The sequence below is a fragment of the Octopus bimaculoides genome, chromosome 1, assembly GCF_046866305.1.
Source record: "Octopus bimaculoides isolate indiv1 chromosome 1, ASM4686630v1, whole genome shotgun sequence".
Lineage (NCBI taxonomy): Eukaryota > Metazoa > Mollusca > Cephalopoda > Octopoda > Octopodidae > Octopus > Octopus bimaculoides.
Genome location: NC_142928.1, coordinates 9,277,848 through 9,297,799, shown reverse-complemented (window position 1 = coordinate 9,297,799; position 19,952 = coordinate 9,277,848). Strand labels below are relative to the sequence as shown.

The window sequence follows — 19,952 nt, the reverse complement described above, 5'->3', positions numbered from 1 at the left end:
GTTAGAGATGGAATAAGACTTGGGACGTTTGAGAGTTAAATCTTGGAATATCTAAATATTGTGGCCATAGATACTGTGTAAAGCCTAAGACCCCCGAGTAAGGCCATTAGTACTGAATAAGGCCTTAAACACCAGGCAAGATCCTAGACGTTGAGTGAAGCCATTGGTACGACCGAAGGCCGTTGGTATTATTAAAAACTATAGACACCGAGTAAGGCCATAGACGCTGAGTAAGGCCTTAGGCTAAAATAAAGCCATTGGCACCAAGTATTATTTATCAATTTTTCGATACTTAATTCTAATAACTTGATGGTCAGTCTCACAAGATAGTTAGCTGAACTCGGGAATTGGGGGTCCAATGATTAAAGATAGAACACAGTCAGTTGTTGCGATGGAAAACTTTTAATCTACCATTGAGACTAGAGACAATAGTCAAGTCTCCATTAATCCCCCTCTGTACATTTCCATATCTACAGCCAAAACATGACGCGCTCTTTACATTTCATGCCAGCATTTATACACCAAAGACAAAAAGGAAGTCTTTAATCAACGTCAGAAATAAAGACAAACGACTGATGCAGTTTGTTGTTTTATTATACAAAGCAGTTTCTCTTTCGTTTCTCTTCCCTATAATTCATTGATCAATGATTAACTTTAAGAAAGTTATTGGACTTTCAGATCTCACTCATTCCAAATTATAATTCAACGAGTATTATAACTGTTAGTTTCTATCAAATATTTCCCTCGGAATTCACTTTTATTCTGTCATTGATTTTTATGTAGGAATTTAGAATAGAGATCCAGTATTCAAAAATCCGCCAGACGTTCTGTAAAAAAAAATTAGAGAATAAATTACAAACAAAACATTAACAACTATCCAAGAGAAAAGTAAAGAAGAATGTTGTCTTAAATCATTAACCATATAAGGAAAACAATGTACAGTTCGATATTTAAGAGATGAGGACAAATATCCGTCAAATGTAAATAATGTAAATAATGTAAAACAATGTAAAACAATGTATTCTAATTGTAGTTTGCTTGTTTTCTAAAGTTAGTAATTCTTGAAAAGAGACAAAATCTTGGCGATGTTTCTACGAACAAGAGATTATTCGCCAAAGAAAAATTCTCTTTAATCAGGGACGACACCAAGACATTCAGCACCATCGTGCAGTCCTACAATGCGCGCTGTCTCTCCCAGCTCTATTATGTGTAATCCCTTTTCTCAGCACTACGATGGGTGCTCCCTATTCTCAACTCCGCAATGTGCGCCCCTTCAACCATCATTCCGCTTTATACCATCATAACAATGCAGTCTCCACCACCACCACCACCACCACCACCACCACCACTACCACCAACACCAAATTATAATTAAATTGTCAACAAGAAATCTATAGCTTTTATGGCTTCTTATGTCATTGTATAAATCTGTTATCTAGGAAAACTTTAAATGTTTCATGCAAATCATGTGACAAGTCATAAGACCACATGACTCTCCTGTCTACCTCCACCTATCCACTGTTGCTCTCTATTTCTCCCCTCCCCGCTTTATAGTTTTCATGTTTTTAGTTGGGTAAAGAAGTTTTGTCTCTTGTTAAAAGTTTGCTTGACGCCACCAACTTTCGGGGCCTCAGGCAATCGTCTGCTTTGCCTGTAGCTTAGCCCCCGTCTCCTCGACACTTTAATCATCTCAAATGTCACCATGACAACAGCGCAACTCGCTTATGTAGACGACAGTTGAAAGAGTTACGACATCTGCAGTGTCAAAGCTAAGGGATTAGTAAAATTTCTTCTGGTATTCACAGGTTAAGTTATTTTTGTCTAGCTCCAGGTTAACCCTGATGAGGTAGACTTCCATTCCAGCCATGACCATCCTGTCTTTTTTCTGATGTGAAGGGGAACACAGGACCGTATTATTCAATGGTTTTTCGTTCTTCTTAGGCGGCGGTGTGTATGTGTGAGTCAGTGATTTGAAGTATTTTTGTCTTCTGTTTCTAGTATATTGTGTGATCAAACAGAAGCTCTCTCATTGACTCTGTCACTGTAAAAATTTTCCCGATAATAAACTGTCACATCCTATATTTCTCCCCTTCCATTAGAACTACTTAAACTGATCGATTCCACAACGAAATCTGAGATGTTTAATTGATCAAGTTTATTACAGATATTGTTATACCAACCATAGATCAATACCGAAGTTAATTGAATTATAATTTTGATGTTTTCCATAAAGCCATGAATGCCACAACTTCGGGTCCTTAACGATTACTGAATTTGATTTCTGGGAAATTAATTGTTGTTTCAACTTCAGTTGGTAGGTTGTCAGCCTACCAAAGGTACGATTTGCTCAGCATGACCAGAGGGAGCAGGGGGGGGGGGGGCTGTGCTAATGTTTAAAATACACTTTTTAAAATTTACTGAAACCATTTAAAATTCATTTTCTTTTTACCATTATACATCTATCTAGATATTAAAAACATTACTTTCAACTTCTCAACAGTACTTTAAACGCAGCCGAATACACCGCAAGTTGCACTTTTCACACGTTGTTATACTATTCTGTTTTTATTACTATTTTCGTATGAAATAAGTTATTTACTTACTCTCTAGGTACTTCGCGGAGGAATTGGTATTTTCTTGTATTTCCAAATTGTGTATTTTTTCTTTTTAGACGTCGTGCCACCTGTGGTAAAAGAAACATTTCCAATAAGATGAAGAAACGATAGAAACGAAACTATTTTCACATTCATTCTATTTCTCACATCACCTCATCAACCAGAAAAATATAAATATTATTGTCATCATATTACAACAGAAATACGACAGAAATCTCCTGCTTTTCAGTTTTATTTCAAACATGTGTGCTGGTTTTCGTAGTGGGCGGTAAGTTCTCTGCGAACCATTTCTAAAATCAACATCCAGTGAATGACTGCAGCTATTTCATTTCATTTACTACGCTAATAATCTTAAAAAAAGACCCAAACGATGTCCAATTCCATTTAATCTTCACTAAGAGTGCACATTCTGATGTAATCTTTCATCATTTTAGGTGGAGCACGAGAGCGATACACGTGCTAATATTCTTTAGTTTCGACTCGCGACGAAAGTTGATATTTTACAAGTTTGTTAGCAACACCCCAGTGAAAGTTCAGATCAATTCACTATCTTAAAAATCTAGATGCTGTGCCAAGTGGTAACAAAACTAGGGTGGTGAAATATTCAGAGTCGATCACGAAAGGATGAAAGGTAAAATTAACCTGTGCAGAAGTTGAACTCAGAACGGAAAGAGTCCGACGCGTCAACGACTCTGCCAAGTCATTGTCTTAAAAATTAATGATTTCAAATTTTGGCACAAGGCCAGAAATTTCGGGGGAGGGGTGTAAGTTGATTACATTGACACTCGTGTTCAATTGGTACATGTTTTATCGATCTCAAAAGGATGGAAGGCTAAGTCGACTTCGGCGAAATTTAAATTCAGAATGTAAAGACGAACGAAATACCGTGAAACATTTTCTCCGGCGTGCTAACTATTCAGGCAGCTCACTGCCTTAATAATAATAATAATAATAATAATAATAATAATAATAATAATAATAATTGCAAAATCTTATGGGATACAATGATCCAGTGCGATCACCTGACCAGACATCGGAAACGGGACGTTTTTGTGGTGAATAAAAAAGAAAGAACATGCAGGATAATCGACATAGCATGTCCTGGTGACAACAGGATCAAAGAGAAAGAAGAAAAACTGATTGACTATGACGATTTGAAGTGGGAAATATGAAAGTTGTGGTCAATGAGGAGAGTAGACGTGATACCAAGAGTAATTGGTGCACTTGGAAGTATCAGCACTCAACTACCAGCATGGCTGAGAAAGATCGGTGCAAGTGTGAAGGTAGAACACCTACAAAAATCAACATTGCTTGGAACTGCAAGAATTCTTCGCAGGGTTCTTGAAGCATGACCATTAAACAAATGTCACCTTAGTCTGCTGGGTGTGGACAGCTGAAACTTTCCATCATACGCAGCAAAATAAGCTGTGAGTTTTCATATAGTAATAATAATGATAATTTCAAATTTTTCCACAGGAGCAGCCATTTTGCGGGAGGGGATGTGTCGATTACATCGACCCCAGTGTTTCACTGCTACTTAATTAATCGACCCCAAAAGGATGAAAGGCAAAGTCGACCTCGGCGGAATTTGAACTCAGAACTTAGCCGCAGATGAAATACTACTAAGCATTTCGTCCAGCGTGCTAACGATTCTGCCACCTCACCGCCTTAATGATGATGATGATGATGATGATGATGATGATGATGATGATGATGATGATGATGATGATGATGATGATGATGATGATGATGATGATGATGATGATGATGATGATGATGATGATGATGATGATGATGATGATGATGATGATGATGATGATGATGATGATGATGATGATGATGATGATGATGATGATGATGATGATGATGATGATGATGATGATGATGATGATGATGATGATGATGATGATGATGATGATATATTCCAACAGATGGCCATCCATGCTCGTCATCAAATAACCAAAAGAAAAAGAATGAAAAATGGTCTAGGGAAGATAATAAAGAAGTTCTTAGAGCCTTCTACCGTGCCATATATTTCCCTACAGATAAATCTAATACTGTACAAACCTACTTAAACTGGAGACAGAAACACCTTGCAGTAAGACCCTACATAGACAGTAATAAACTTGCCAACGTCAGAAGAAACATTATAAAAAAAAAATTACTAACTGAAGTAGAGATTGACCAAATTAAGCAAGCAGTAAAGGATAAAAAGAATGAAACTGCAGCTAAAGAAGATACTACAGAGGAAATAATTATAAACCAGCCCAAGGCTGATGAAAATACAGTAATAATTGAAAGAGTTAAGGTAACTGATAGGCAAAATAAAATACTCTCTGAACCAACCATAAACACTAAGGCAGGTGAAAATCAAATAGATGAAGGAAGTCATACAGAAATCGACGCAACAGAACTACATGATCTAAAAAATCAAATCATGATTGAATGGCTGAAAATTAAAGAAACTAGTATGAATGAACGCGACACTCTCCCCAAAATTCGCAATTCTAACCAAAACCTGAAAATAATTGGTAAAATCCGCCTTGCACTTAAGGATATAATTTCAGCTAATGATGTTGATATTACAGATCTCAACCACCTGTACTATGCATCCGCAAGAATCTCAACGATTCTATGTGGTGAAAAGATTAGAAAAAGACAACACTCCCACAAAAAGCCTTCTTGGCAAGAACGCATTCAACACCAAATTAAGCTGCTTAGATCTGACATAGAATGTTTGAAAAACCTTAAATTTGACAAGAGTATCAAACCTACAAAGACCCAAAAACTAAAGAAAAAATATAACATGAAAACCATAGTTGACATTGATGCCACCATAGAAACCATCAAGCAAAAGGTATGTGCTAAAGCTGCCCGCATAGCAAGGTATGAAAAGCGTGTTAAATTCTTCCGAGATAATAACATGTTCAAAAATAACCCCAAAAATTTCTACAGGAAGATAGGGAAAACACCAGTAACAATAAAGTCTGTCCCATCAAAAGAAGAAGTGCAAGAATTTTGGAATAAAATCTGGGCAGAAGATAAAACACACAATGAAAAGGCCCCTTGGATTGATAGAATAGCTACAGACCTAGACTCCTTAGAGGAGCAAAAGTGGGAGGGGGTCAGGGTAGAAGATATAAGATCTGCTCTCAGGAGGTCAAGCAAATGGAAGTCTCCAGGAAAGGATAAAATTCCTAACTTCTGGTTGAATGCCTTCCCAGAAAGCCATGAACTGCTAACAAAACTTTACAACGATGTTTTGCAAAATCCTAGTTTGATGCCCTCTTGGCTAGTTAATGGTTTAACATTCCTGCTTCCAAAAAATGAGGAAACAAACGAACCAAAAAATTATCGCCCCATAACCTGCTTAACAACAATGTATAAGACGCTAACATCTGTCCTAACCGAGTACACCTATAGTTTTTTAATAGAAAGTAGCATATTCCCTAATGAGCAAAAGGGATGTAAACGTGGATCTTATGGTTGTAAAGATCAGCTACTCATCAATAAGATGATCTTAGAAGATTGTCACAAGCGACACAAAAACTTGTCAATAGCCTGGATAGACTATAAAAAGGCCTTTGATAGCCTACCACATAGCTGGATTAGGAAATGTCTGGAAATGTATAAAATAGCTCCTACTCTGCGAAACTTTTTATCTGTAAGTATGAGATCATGGAGAACCACACTGATGTTGAACAATGACAATGAATCTCTAAATGCTGGAGGTGTAAGAATTTCATGTGGCATTTTCCAGGGTGACTCACTATCACCACTCCTCTTCTGTCTAGCCCTAATACCGCTCTCAAAATTGCTCAATGATGCACAGTATGGTTATAAAATATTTGATAAAAATATAAATCATCTCATTTACATGGATGATTTAAAGCTCTTTGCAAAAAATGACCAACAACTCAAAGGCCTACTAGCGATTGTTAAACAATTCAGTGATGACATCAGGATGCAATTTGGCCTTGATAAATGTGCAAAAGCTATCTTTATCAAAGGAAAAATGACAAATACATCTAATGTGAACCTTGACCAGCAAAATGTCATAAAAGAGTTAGAACCAGCGGAGAGCTACAAATACCTAGGGGTAATTGAAGGGGACAATATCAAGCACTCAGTGATGAGGGAAAGGATCAGAAGAGAATGTTATCGCAGGGTGAGAGCAATACTGAAGACAGAGCTGAACGCGAGAAACAGGATCGAAGCGATCAATGCTCTAGCCATACCAGTCGTGACTTACAGTTTCAACATCGTTAACTGGTCAATTACTGAAATATGTAATGTTGACAGAAAAATACGAAAACTGTTGACAATGCATAGAATGCACCACCCTAAGGCAGATATAGAACGTCTTTATCTGCCAAGAAAAGAGGGAGGTCGAGGACTACTACAGCTGGCATTATCAATGAAGGTAGCCACAATTGGCCTAGACACCTATATGAAAAACTCTGAGGACTGGATGCTAAAACTTGTCTTAAAATATGAAAGCAAGAAAGCATCTTACTCAGTAACAAAACAGGCAAAGGAATATCTAAGTGAATTCCAATTGCAACACATTCAAGAATTAGACGAACTAGAAACACCTACAGAAAAAGCTAAGCGCTTGAAAACCCGTGCTAAAATTGCTGCCTTAGCTATTATGACTGAAAAATGGCATGGAAAACCTCTCAATGGCAAATACCCAAAGAGAGCGAATAATGCAGATATTGACAAAGCCCTTACCCACCAATGGTTAATGGCCTCTGGATTGAAATCAGAAACAGAGGGGTTTATCATAGCAGCCCAAGATCAATGCCTACCTACAAAGAACTACCAGGCCAACATATTAAAGAACGGCAGCTCCCCATTATGTCGTATATGCCAACAACAAAATGAGACCATCGATCATGTTGTCTCCATGTGCAGTCTGCTTGCGCCTACAGAGTATCTCAACAGGCATGATAGAGCTGCACAATATATTCACTGGGTAATATGCAAAAACCTGGACTTGCCCCATGATAAAAACTGGTGGGAACACAAACCACCCCCAGTACTTGAAAATGATCACATTGCACTCCTCTGGAACTTCACCATTCAAACTGACAGAAAGATAGACGCAAATAGGCCAGACATCATACTGAAAGACTTCAGACAAAAATCATGCCTCCTCATTGATATGACTGTCCCAATTGATATAAACGTATCTGTCAAGACCTACCAAAAACTGAGCAAATATAAAGATCTTGAAATAGAAATTAGCAAAATGTGGAATCTGAAGACGAAAACAATACCTATTGTCATAGGTGCCCTGGGAATGACAGCGAAACGGGCTGATTACTACCTAGCTCAGATACCAGGAAACCCCAAAATGGCTGAAGTCCAAAAGATAGTGCTCATGGGAACTGCCCATATCCTACGTAAAATACTGTCTATGTGATCTCAAATTTTAAAGCAAACATAATTTTCTTATGGTTTCTTAAACATTCACTTGAACAAAACTGTACAAATCCAAATATATGGTACCCTAGGCATAACACCTACATGAACTTCTAACTTGTTGTCTCTTGAGGTCTCTGGGTGAGACTTGGATCCAACTTGTACAAATGCAAAACAAAAGTCAAACATAAAATAATAATAATAATAATAATAATAATAATAATAATAATAATAATAATAATAATAATAATAATAATAATTGTTCAGAACTCGAAAGGGTGTGGCATCTCAAAGACAGTTACAATACCAGTGATTATAGGAGCACTTGAAACGATCAAAAAAGGAACTGGAAATTATTTAAGAATGGTCCCTGGCTTACCATTCATGCAGGAAGTGCAAAAGATTGTCTTAACTGGTACGTCACATGTATTGAGAAAAACATTGTCGCAGTGAATTTTCTTTCCTTTTCCCCCTTTATTTTGTTTGTTTCCTTCCCCCCTTTTGTTTCATTCTTTCCTCTGTCTTTCTTCCCCTTCTTTTTCTATCACATGACTTTGTAAATGAACAATCTGGTGTGTTTATTTTAATAGCCTACCAATGTATACATCGAATGTCTTTGCCTTAGGTGTTGGGAAGAGACTCGGCAAGAAATGGAAACAAAATTGAAAGATAATAATAATGATAATAATAATAATAATAATTTCATCTATTTGCTACAAGAGCGAAGGATGGGAGGGACAATACAAATAATATGTACGAAATAGCCTGACTATGGAAAATGAAGACGGTGAAGATAGTGCCAATTATTATTGGGTTCTTGGGGACAGTATCAGAAGGCATCAAGAGGAATATAAAGGAAATTGGAATAGAGTCTCCAGTAGAACTGTTACAAAAGGTTTGCCTCCTTGGCATGGCCAGAATAATCAGGAAAGTATTAGATAGTTGAAAAGAACGGATAGCACGGTACCGTAGGCTGCAAGCAACAAGCCCGTTACGCATGCAAGACCCAGGAGTTCCAACAATATCTGAGATAATAATAATAATAATAATAATAATAATAATAATAATAATAATAATGCCAATGCCCTGATGCAGTACCAGGTAGTGGCTTTTGATCTTAACTGATTGGAAATGTTACCATGTACATTATTTTGTCTTGGTATAAAAGATGGGCTACAGCAAATATTCTGCTCAATACTACAGATTTGCTTGTCAGTTGTTTGACCATAACCAGTTGCGCATGTCCCTTGGTGGCTGACGATATGTGCATCTCTGATCACGAGCAGAAGTAGTGGGGGAGCATCATAGCCATGTGTTGAGAGGAATTCTTTGGGGTTTGAATAATTCACCTTTGGAAACGTGGGTGTTTCGTTCAGCATCCTTAGGCAACTCTTATTCAGAGACCTTTTGAGCTGGATGGGCTACTCGACCTGAAGAAAATGCTAACAGGCCCCCACCTGCGAGGTCATGCGTTGTTTATCCTGATATGAGACCACCATGTCGCGCACATGTGGTTGTGACGCATGTGCTTGGTGTACCTTTATCAGACGGGTAGTCATGGTGGGTATACTGGGCTTCATGTATTTTACCCCAGTGTCACTTTGATGGCATGCACTGCTCTCTCACTCAATAATAATAATAATAATAATAATAGTAATAATAATAATAATAACAATCCTTTCTACTATGAGAACATGGCCTGGATTTTAATGGAGAGGGGGAACCAATCGATCACATCACCTCCAGCATTTGACTGGTACTTAATTTATCGACCCCAAAAGGATGAAAAGCAAAGTCGACCTCGGCGGAATTTGAACTCAGAACATAGCGACGGGCGAAATGCTGTGAAGCATTTCGTTCAGTGTGCTAACGATTCTGCCAGTTCAAATAATTATGCCAAATTTGATGAAGTATCCAAATTAAACAAAAGATATAACGAAGGAAATAAAAATAAAGAAATTGAAAAAAAAAAAAAAAAAAGTTAATTAATGACGTTTACCTGTAATTAAGGATACCACGTTACCTAAGATTAATACAATGGCTACTGCTATAAAGGCAAACCACAGGTAAGATATGGAGTAAAAACCATCCCAGCCGGTCCTGAAAGAAAGATTCAAAGACAAATCAGAAAGATCGGATCATTAATTATGGTAGGGCCATTAAAATGATTAAGAGATTTGTGTGTGTGTGTATGTGTATATATGGATTACATGTGTATGTAACTGTGAATATGTATGTGTTTGTTTGCGTGTGTGTCTGTGTCTGTATGTGAGCGTGTGAGAGTGTGTATGTACCCATACGTGTGTGCGCGCGTAAAACTGTGTATATGTAGGCGTTTATGCATATATGTGTGTGTGTATGTACGATTGTGAATATGTATGTGTCTATTTGGGTGTTTCTAGCTGTGAATATACATGTGTTTGTGTGTGTGTGTGTGTGTGTGTGTGTGAATGAGGACATTTATAAACGTATATTTATTGCTCCTCGCCAAATAATTCGGTCATTCCAAATGAAGAATATTCTTGTAGAGCCTCATTCCAGCAGTTTCTAGCCGTCAGCTACTCTCTACCTCCCTACCCTCGCCCTCACCCTCTATGCAACCCCCTCCTCCCACACCCTTCCTCGAACTCCGCCTTCAGTTTGTCTTGTTTGATGTTTTTGTTCACATTCTTAACCTCATCACCTTTCATTCATTCCTTCTCCAGATTCCATCATCATCGCCCCCAATAAATTTTAAAATATCTTTGAAAAAGACATCTGTGTGTGTGTGTGTGTATATGATTGTGTTATTTCTTTACTACCCACAAGGGGCTACACACAGAGGGGACAAACAAGGACAGACAAACGGATTAAGTCGATTATACCGACCCAGTGCGTAACTGGTACTTATTTAATCGACCCCGAAAGGATGAAAGGCAAAGTCGACCTTAGCGGAATTTGAACTCAGAACGTAGCGGTAGACGAAATACCGCTAAGTATTTCGCCCGGCGTGCTAACGTTTCTGCCAGCTCGCCGCCATGTGTGTGTGTGTGTGCGCTGGTTTTCCCTCTGTCACTTTCTTTATACAACCCCCCCCCCCCCGGCTCCCTTTCTTCAGTTTATCCCACGGTAAACGATTATCTACCAAGAACATAAACGCGTCTGATGTTTCTTTTTCTGTTCTCAGTGAAAACCAACCAACTGCAACTGTCTAATTACATCTAATTAATTTCAATTACTCCACATGCATTCACTACTAAAATCTATGTTTTCTTATTGTTTATTGCAATCGACTTTGAAATAAACGCTCAGCCCTCCCTCATTCAATTAACTTCTGCAGTTTTCTGCTGATGTAATTAAATGAGAGACAGCTAAATATTTCATTCTTTTCTCTGCTTATTACTTATCTCTGCCCTCTTCCTCGAACCGCTTCCTATTGACCCAACCCAGTCTGTAATTGATCACCTATCACTAGACATCTGTCACCCTCCCCATTACTCACCTGTCACCGCCCTTTCTATCATCCTTCCTCTCTCTCCTGTATTATCATTATGTCGCTCGCCACCCTGTCTGTGCTGCCAATAATCTTCCTTTCAACTAACTGCTACTCATAAGGCTTCCATCGATCCAAGGCTGGGGTAAAGACACATGTCCAAGATGCCGTGCTATGGGATCGAATCCAGGACCTCATAATTGCAAAGTGTTCAACCATATGGCCATGCTTGCGCTCGTCCACGCATGCGCGCACACACACTCACACAGAAATATGAGTAACACGAACAACATGATGATCCCCTCAAGTTCACCGTTGAAGATAAGAACGGCAATTGGAGCAGCTTCGCTCATTCTCACTGTGGACATCATTGAACGTAACAGACTTGACAGAGAAGGAAAAATTGTATCCTAGCGAGATTGCTAAATTGCACCCGACATGATAAACCGCACATGCTGGAGTGTCAATCTATTAGTTAGAGGGGGAAAATTGCTTTGTAGATCATGTTTAGAAGTTTGATTGTGTTGCTAAAGGATTACAAGATCAGAACTGACCTAGCGCCAAACAACATTGAATACTTCTGTACCCCTTTAGAGCTGTGACCTGGATATAAACAACGACAAGAACAATAAATATAAAAGAAAAAGCTGTAACTGACCTATTTTTATATAAGTTCCGGTCGACCGGCGGTATTGGTGTACATTCAGTGACGTTGGTACTGTTGTTAGGCAAATGATGCTCTTTTAGTTTACTATTTGTGACAGCATTTCCGATTCCCAACCAAAGGGTCATGATGACAGCCGCGCTGAACCCAACTAAAGTGCCCTGTGGCAAAGAAAAAAAAATACAGAAAAAGAAATATTGTTAATACGTTTCATCTCTTATTTAATTCGCTTGGAAAGCATATTAAATAGGAGATATAATTAAAGAGATTAATTAGGAGATAATGTTGAAGATGTCTAGAAGTGTCTCATCACGAATAGAAGAGGTGTGTGTGTGTAGGGGGATACTGAGGTATCGTTTATGGAGAATATTCGATAATGATGGTCTCCATCTTGTGTGACAACCACCAAAAATGTCTTTCATATCTCCAGTAGCTGAACGGAATATTTTCAACCAATATTAAACTGATTAAACAGTCTGCAATTATAGACTGAAATCGCCATTTACGTTGCTTATCTGTGACTTCGTTATGCTGGGAGATGAACTGAGCAAGCGACGAATAAGTATCTTTGTCATCCACCTCAGTCCTCTCGACGGACAGCAAACTGCCTTCTCTTACGTGGGTGTCTCTAAAACATACACTTAATAACAACTTTCTCTGAATAATATGGTTGCAACAAGCAAGTTTTCATACCTGTAGGGCACTTTAAACACTATCCAGGAAGCTGCAGACTAAAATGCAAACAGTAGCACAAAATATGGCAGCAAATGTATCATTTATCCAGGAGTCATGACCTGGATAAATTATTGATTTTTGATCTTACTATATCCATCCATCCATCCATCCATCCGTCCGTCCGTTATTGATACTAAGAAACTAAATTACTCTGCAATAGAAATTTCGCTTTCTTTGACCATGTCGTCTCATTAAAATAGCATCAAAAAGGCTCAAAAAGGAAAACAAAAAAGAAAGCAAATGAATTGTAAAATAGAATTTTCCAGTAATATTTGACAATTCCTTATTGTTAAAACACATTGAAAACATTGAAAAAAACTTGGAGAGTGGAGTAGACACGTACTTTGGTGTTGGCCCATGGAACAAAGAGTCCAAGAACGAACATTCCGGTGATTGGTCCTGCGATAGTGTTCAAGATTATCAGAGTTGTATGAAGAATGTTGGGGTTCAAGTGATGGATCACGTAGGAAAACAGAACCGCTAAGCTACCAAATATCAACGCTGAAATTAAACAGAAAACGTAGAGAAAATGATTTACATTCTGTAGCTAATACAGTTTTCTAATTTTAGCTTAAGGCCAAATATATTACTGGTACTTATTTTAATAAATATCAGAACAATCAATGATATAGTCAATTGCAATGAGATCTAAAAATCAGAACATAGACTTGATGTTAAATGTTATTGACCCTGGAGGATTTGAAAGTCAATTCGACTCTGACTGCATTTGAACTTGGAACATAAAGAGTGCAAAGTACTTCATTTGGTGTCTTATTATTAGGGATACTCTTCTTTATAGTAGGGTGCTAAGGGTTATAAAATAGTTTTAAGTAAGATGTAACACGATAAAGTCCAAGTAGAACAGCCAGAGATAATATTGGTTTCAAATTTTGACACAAGGCCAGCAGTTTTGAGGGGAAGGGCTAAGGGGATTAGATCGACCCCAGTGCTCGACTGGTAATTATTTTATCGGCTCTGGACGGATGAAAGGCAAAGTCGACCTCGGTGCATTTGAACTCAGATCGTAAAGACGGATGAAATGCCGTTAAGCATATTGCTAGGCGCGATAACGATTCTACCAGCTCGCCGTCTAACAGCCAGACACAGTATGTTCTACCATTTTATTGTTCTACTTTTACAGCCTACACTTGGTACTATGATAAAACCAGGCAGCGAATGTGCTACATTGGAAACTGTGCGAAAAGTTGGGGTTAGAGAGAGGCAAGACGTGGTATGAGCACAAACGGCAGAGAGTGGCGGAGTTGGAGACGAGTAAAATCCTCTGGGATTTCCCAATCCAAACAGATCAGGTGCTAGAGCATAACAAACCAGACCTGGTGGTGGTGGTGGTGGTGGTGGACAAGGTGCACCACATATGCTTTATATATTTGACGTTGCGTGCCCCTTTGACCTACGAATACTCAAGAAGGAAGGTGGAAAGATAGATAGTTATTTGTGGTTAGACACTAGTCATGTTCTCTTTGATTCGACTTGTTTCTGTTTATACCTCGGAGCTTTTCAATCAATGTTGATTTTTCACAACGGATTTCTTCCTCTCTGTCGAGTTTTGTGTGATTTAGATTATGGAATGGGTTTTTCCTTCCAATTTCCCCAATATATTTTGGTTTCGTTTTAAGTTCTTTCATTTATATCTGATGTTTTTTTTTATCTAAATCTCTTTTCATTTGAAGTAGAAAAGTTCTTTTTGTTGTTTTCATATTTTCTTATTATGCTTATCAGCGTCTCCTTGCTTTCTTCTAAGTATTTTTGTAGTCCTGCTTTTGTTATTTCGTTGTAGTTTTCTGTTTTTATTAGACTCTGCTTCACTTTTTCTGTCTGAATGGTTCAATTCCCTTAACATCCAGTTTATTATGTTGAAATTATAAGGCGCTGAGCTGGCAGAGTCGTTAGCACGCCGGGCGAAATGCTTAGCAGCATTTCGTCTGTATTGACGTTCTGAGTTCAAATTCTGCCGAGGGTGACTTTGCCTTTCATCCTTTCGGGGTCGATAAATTAAGTACCAGTCAAGGGCTGGGGTTGATGTGATCTACTATGCTCGCCCTCCCCACAAATTCTAGGTCTTGTGCCTATAAAAGAAAGGATTATGTTGAAACTATAATTTGCATCTGGAAATGGTTAATCTAGTTTTACCCATCGTCACTACTATCGTTGTTATCGTCATTATTATTGATTTGACTCAGGTTTGGTCTTATTCGGTTTACTGCATGTAATCTTAGGTATTTCCAGTGCTTAGAACCCTCCTGATAATCTTTCCTCCCCTAAGAGACAAACTTTCTCTAAAAGACATTCTATTCCAATCTCCTTCAACCATTTGTCCATATCTTTCCTTACAGTTCTCAATGCACCAATCAGCATAAGCACAGCCTTTACAGTTTTCATATTCCAAATTCTTACAATTTCAAATCTTAAGGGATTCTTTTTGTTTTTCGTCTTCTTTCTTCACAATTCTGGAACGAAACGGACATGGTAGGTCAATCAATAAGCAACTTCGCTTTTCCCTGTATATTATTGTTATGTTTGGTCTATTATTTTTTAGCTTCTTGTTTGTTTGAATAAGAAAGTCCCACAGAATCTTAAAATTCTGCGACTCCAGGACACTTTCGACTCGATGATCATACTATGTATCTTCAGCTTCAAATCCATATTTCTGGCAAAGCTTCTAGTGTAAAACTTTTACAACTTGGTTATGCCTCCCTTTCTTTTATTCTTCCAGAGCCATCTTGGGACATTCTTCCACACTGTCTCGTTCCAAGTTCCACAGATTCTGACACATTTTCCTCAAATACATTTTTTCCTCAACTTGTTTGTTTTTATTATTTGATCTTGGGCTGCTACAGTTAGGCTCTTTGTTTCTATTTTTGGCCCCCTTTTTAACCAGGCCCAGAATTCTGTTCCGCATGCGTCTTCAGTGGATCTCCAAAATTGGCCATGCAGTGGTTTCTCTTCAATCTGTCTGACATGCTCTCTTTGTATTTCATTCTTGTCTTTTTCTCCTTTTACGCGCTTCATCACCTCTTCTTTATTAACTGTCTTTTACAGTTTTTCTGTGATGCTCTGTAAATACTCTTCTAGACTTTTTTCTCTCCGCCTGTACACGTTCTTTTACTGTTATAAAGCCTCTTCCACCCTGGTCTTTCTTCAAGTTGATATCAGTTTTCGGATTGTGGGCTCCATACATTGTCAACAACTTCCTAGTTTTTTTCTGTCAAGTTCCGTGATATTGTTTTTGGTTCAAGTCTATAATTCCGACTCCATATCTGATTAAGGGTACTGATCTTGAATTTATTGCTTCAATAAGATTTTTGAAATTCAGTTTTGGTTGCAATAATTTTCTTACTCTCCTTGTGTACTCCCTACTGGTAATTTCTTTCATTTCTTCATTTTTTATTTCGTCTACTTCCAGTATTCTCAAGTACTCATATCATTGTCCTTTCTCAATCGCTCATTGCTATTTCAATTCCTTGGCTTCTTTCAAATTTTCCTCGTTTCATTTTCAATATAGTGCACTTTTCTATCCCAAATTCCATATCTACGTTATTATTATTATTATTATTATTATTATTATTATTATTATTATTATTATTATTATTATTATTATTATTATTATTATTCAGTAGTTTTATTTGTATAACGTGCTTTCACTTCACTACCGAGCGCAGCTCTGTGTGCCTTGGGTATGTGCTGTGGTTTGCAGTGATGTTCTTATGGTTACTGTATTGAAAGTGTTTTGCGTAGGATGTGTGAAGTGCCCAGTAGTGCAATTTTCTGTATGTTATATATATTTGTAAGTCCTGGTGTTTTTGTTATGTATTTGTCTGAATATTTTTTTATTATACCTAAGGCACCTACTATGATAGGAATTGTTTCTGTTTTTAGATTCCACATTCGAGTTATCTCTTTTTCCAGGTCTTTGTATATTGAAAGTTTCTGCATTTCTTTTAGAGAAACGTTGTCATCTGCTGGTATTGTGAGAGGAGTCGAGTTCATTTCAGATATTCTCATTTTAAAAATCATCTCTGGATAATCGTTGAGAGGACGTTGGTGTTGCCTTGGTGGAGATTTACACTCTCTGAGTGCTCTTGTTATGATTATTATTGTTGTTATTATTATTATTATTATTATTATTATTATTATTATTATTATTATTATTATTATTATTATTATTGTTATTGTTGTTGTTGTTGCTGTTGTTTTTTCTTCTTTCTTCAAATTTTCTTCCATTTCTCGCCGAGTGTTTTTCGTACACCTAGGGCAGAGAAGCTCATTGTATGCATTCCCAGTTTACATACGCAAATTCACAAGTAAAATATGTATTTAAAAAAAGTTAATAAACAGATAAATTCATGAATGGATGTTGTTTTCACAGCGATAATTCTCTTCTCAGTACATGAGTCGTTCCAGTTAAGACGATTTTTTGCACTTCCTGTAGGGATGGTAAGCCTGGTATCATTTTCAAATAGGTTTCAGTACCTTTTTTAAATCATTCCTAGAGATCCTACGATCACTGGTATGGTAGTCGCCTTGAGGTGCCACATTTTTTCAATTTCTATTAGCAAGTCTTTATATTTACTGATCTTGTCAAATTCTTTCACCGCTATATTGTGATCGCAAGGAATACTCATGTCAATTAATAAACACACCTCTTTTGTCTGATCTTATATAATAATATCCGGTTTATTAGCTTTTATAGTTTTGTCGGTATGTACGGAGAAGTCCCAGAGAATCGACACATTTTCTCCCTCAGTCACAGCTTCAGGATGGTGTTTATACCATTTGTCAGCGGTTTTGATTTTATAATGCCGACATATTGTCCAGTGTAAATACTGGCCGACTCTGTCATGTCTTGCTTTATATTCTACAAGTGCTAAGACTCTACACCCTGAGATTAGGTGGTCTATAGTTTCAATCGCATCGTTACAGAATCGGCATTTTGGGTCAGCTCCATTTTTTATCACATTGGCTTAGTAGTTCCGGGTTAATAAGCTTTGATCTTGAGCAGCTAATATGAAACCTTCACTCTCTGCTTTTAGCCCTGAACTTCGTAACCATTGATGCGTGTGTCTCTGGTCGACATCAGCTTGTTTGCTACGAGCCACATACTTGCCATGCAGAGGTCTCTGTTCCTATCTGCTAGCTAATTTTTCATGTGCTTTTGTCTTTGCAATTAATTTTCTTTTCTTTGCAGCAGCAGTTGGCGCATTTCCTTCAACCTGATCAAGCTGGTGGGTATCTAAAAGATCAGCAGCGAATTTTTTGCTCTCTTTCAGAATAGAGTGAAGTTTTTTTCGGTCTTTCATGTTTTTCAACAAGTTTCAGCATCCAATCGTTGGTTGTTTCAAGGTATTTGGCCAGTCCGATTGTGGTGGTTTTGTACGTAAGTTCAAGCTGGATCAAGCCTCGACCTCCCTGAGCTCTGGGAAGGTAAAGACGATCCACATCTGCCTTTGGATGGTGCATCTTATTACAAGTCAGTAGCTTGCGGATTTTTCTATCCATTTTCATTATTTCACTGGTATTCCAGTTAAGCACATTGAAGCTATAAAGAACAACTGGGACTGTTAAGGAATTTATGGCTAACACCTTATTATATGTATTCAGCTCAGACTTCAGGACTGCTCGAACATTCCTTCCTAACCTTCTATAACATTCCTTCCTAACCTTCTATAACATTCCTTCCTAACCTTCTCTTTCATGCTTGCATTCTGGATACCAGAGCCTTCATTTATTCCTAGGTATTTATAGGTTTGTTCCTGCTTAAGTTCTTTTATTACTGTTTCGACATCTAATTCGATTGAACTTGACTTTACCCGTTTCCCTTTCTTAAATTATTATTATTATTATTATTATTATTATTATTATTATTATTATTATTATTATTATTATTATTATTATTATTATTATTATTATTTTTATTATTGAGTGAGAGAGCAGTGCACCTTTACCCCTCTTCATGTAGAGCCTATGTACATTCGCCTTAGGGTGGAGGGCACCATGCATTGTCATTGTCTTTCGGGTAGTGCGATAGAGTTAGTCAATCTCCGCTCGTGTCCATCTCAGGATGGATGCACTATAGCAGACTACAGCAATCGCCTATATGTTGATGGCAGTCACAAGGTTCCTTCAGTTGAGTTTTGATTTCAAGAAAAGTTTGAGGCGCTTGAAATATGCAGTGATGACTTTTTCTTTCATTTCTTTCTGCAAGATATTGTTTAGCTCCAGGATCCCAAGTTACTTGTACCCATCATCATGCAGGTCTTCCATTCTCTCTCCGTTTGGCAATTCTATGACCCTACAATTTACTCTTTTCCCCCGCTTCAAACTAAGCACCACACACTTCGAGATACCGAATTCCATCCCTACATCTTTGCTACACGTCTGCGCAGTCTCAGCCAGCATCTCCGTTTCAGGCTCTGTTATCGCGAACAGTTTTAAATCATTCATGAAGAGAAGGTGGTTGAGAGAAGGTGGTTGAGACAAGGTCCATTCTTTCTCAGCTCATAATGCGCGTTGACTTTGCGTAAGACAACAGAAAATGGGGTCCAGGCTATAACGAATAACAGGTGAACAAGAGTAACCTTGGAAGATACCTCTTTTGATTGTTACCTCGGCTGAGTGCTGGTTGTTACAGGAAAGACACGTTTTCCAACTAGGCATGCTGTTCTTAATCAGTGCACACACGTTCTCAGCTATTCCACACATGTCGAGTGTTTCCAAAATAGACGAATGCGTCAACATGTTGTAAGCCTTTTTGAAGTCTATCCAGGCCATGCATACATTTTTTGGGTCCTTGGTGCCCTTGGATCCTTTTCGATATCCCTTTTGTTCTACTGGCAGCAGATTGTTTACCGCAAGGAACGGATATATTTTCACTGCGAGGGTACTTGAAAATACTTTCCATAGGAGTTTAAGACAAGCAATGATTCGGTAATTACCAATCCCATTGCCCTTTGACCAATCTTTCATTAACAATATTGTTTTTCCCCTCTACCATCCACTCCGGAACTGCTCTGCTCTGTAG

General features: G+C 37.9%; 1 protein-coding gene across 1 annotated transcript in view; it reads right to left on the bottom strand.

Moving 5' to 3' along the window:
• Positions 1-576: 576 nt before the first annotated feature.
• The window catches only part of LOC106869958 (sodium-dependent multivitamin transporter), a 99,794-nt gene continuing 80,418 nt past the window's right edge, over positions 577-19,952 (bottom strand). Inside the window, exons 10-14 of the mRNA XM_052978349.2 lie at positions 13,257-13,414; positions 12,173-12,339; positions 10,042-10,142; positions 2,604-2,683; positions 577-827 (exon numbers count right to left, since the gene is read on the bottom strand). Coding sequence (XP_052834309.1) covers positions 2,607-2,683; positions 10,042-10,142; positions 12,173-12,339; positions 13,257-13,414 — 503 coding nt within the window. The 3' untranslated portion in view covers positions 577-827; positions 2,604-2,606. The remainder of the gene's footprint in view (positions 828-2,603; positions 2,684-10,041; positions 10,143-12,172; positions 12,340-13,256; positions 13,415-19,952) is intronic.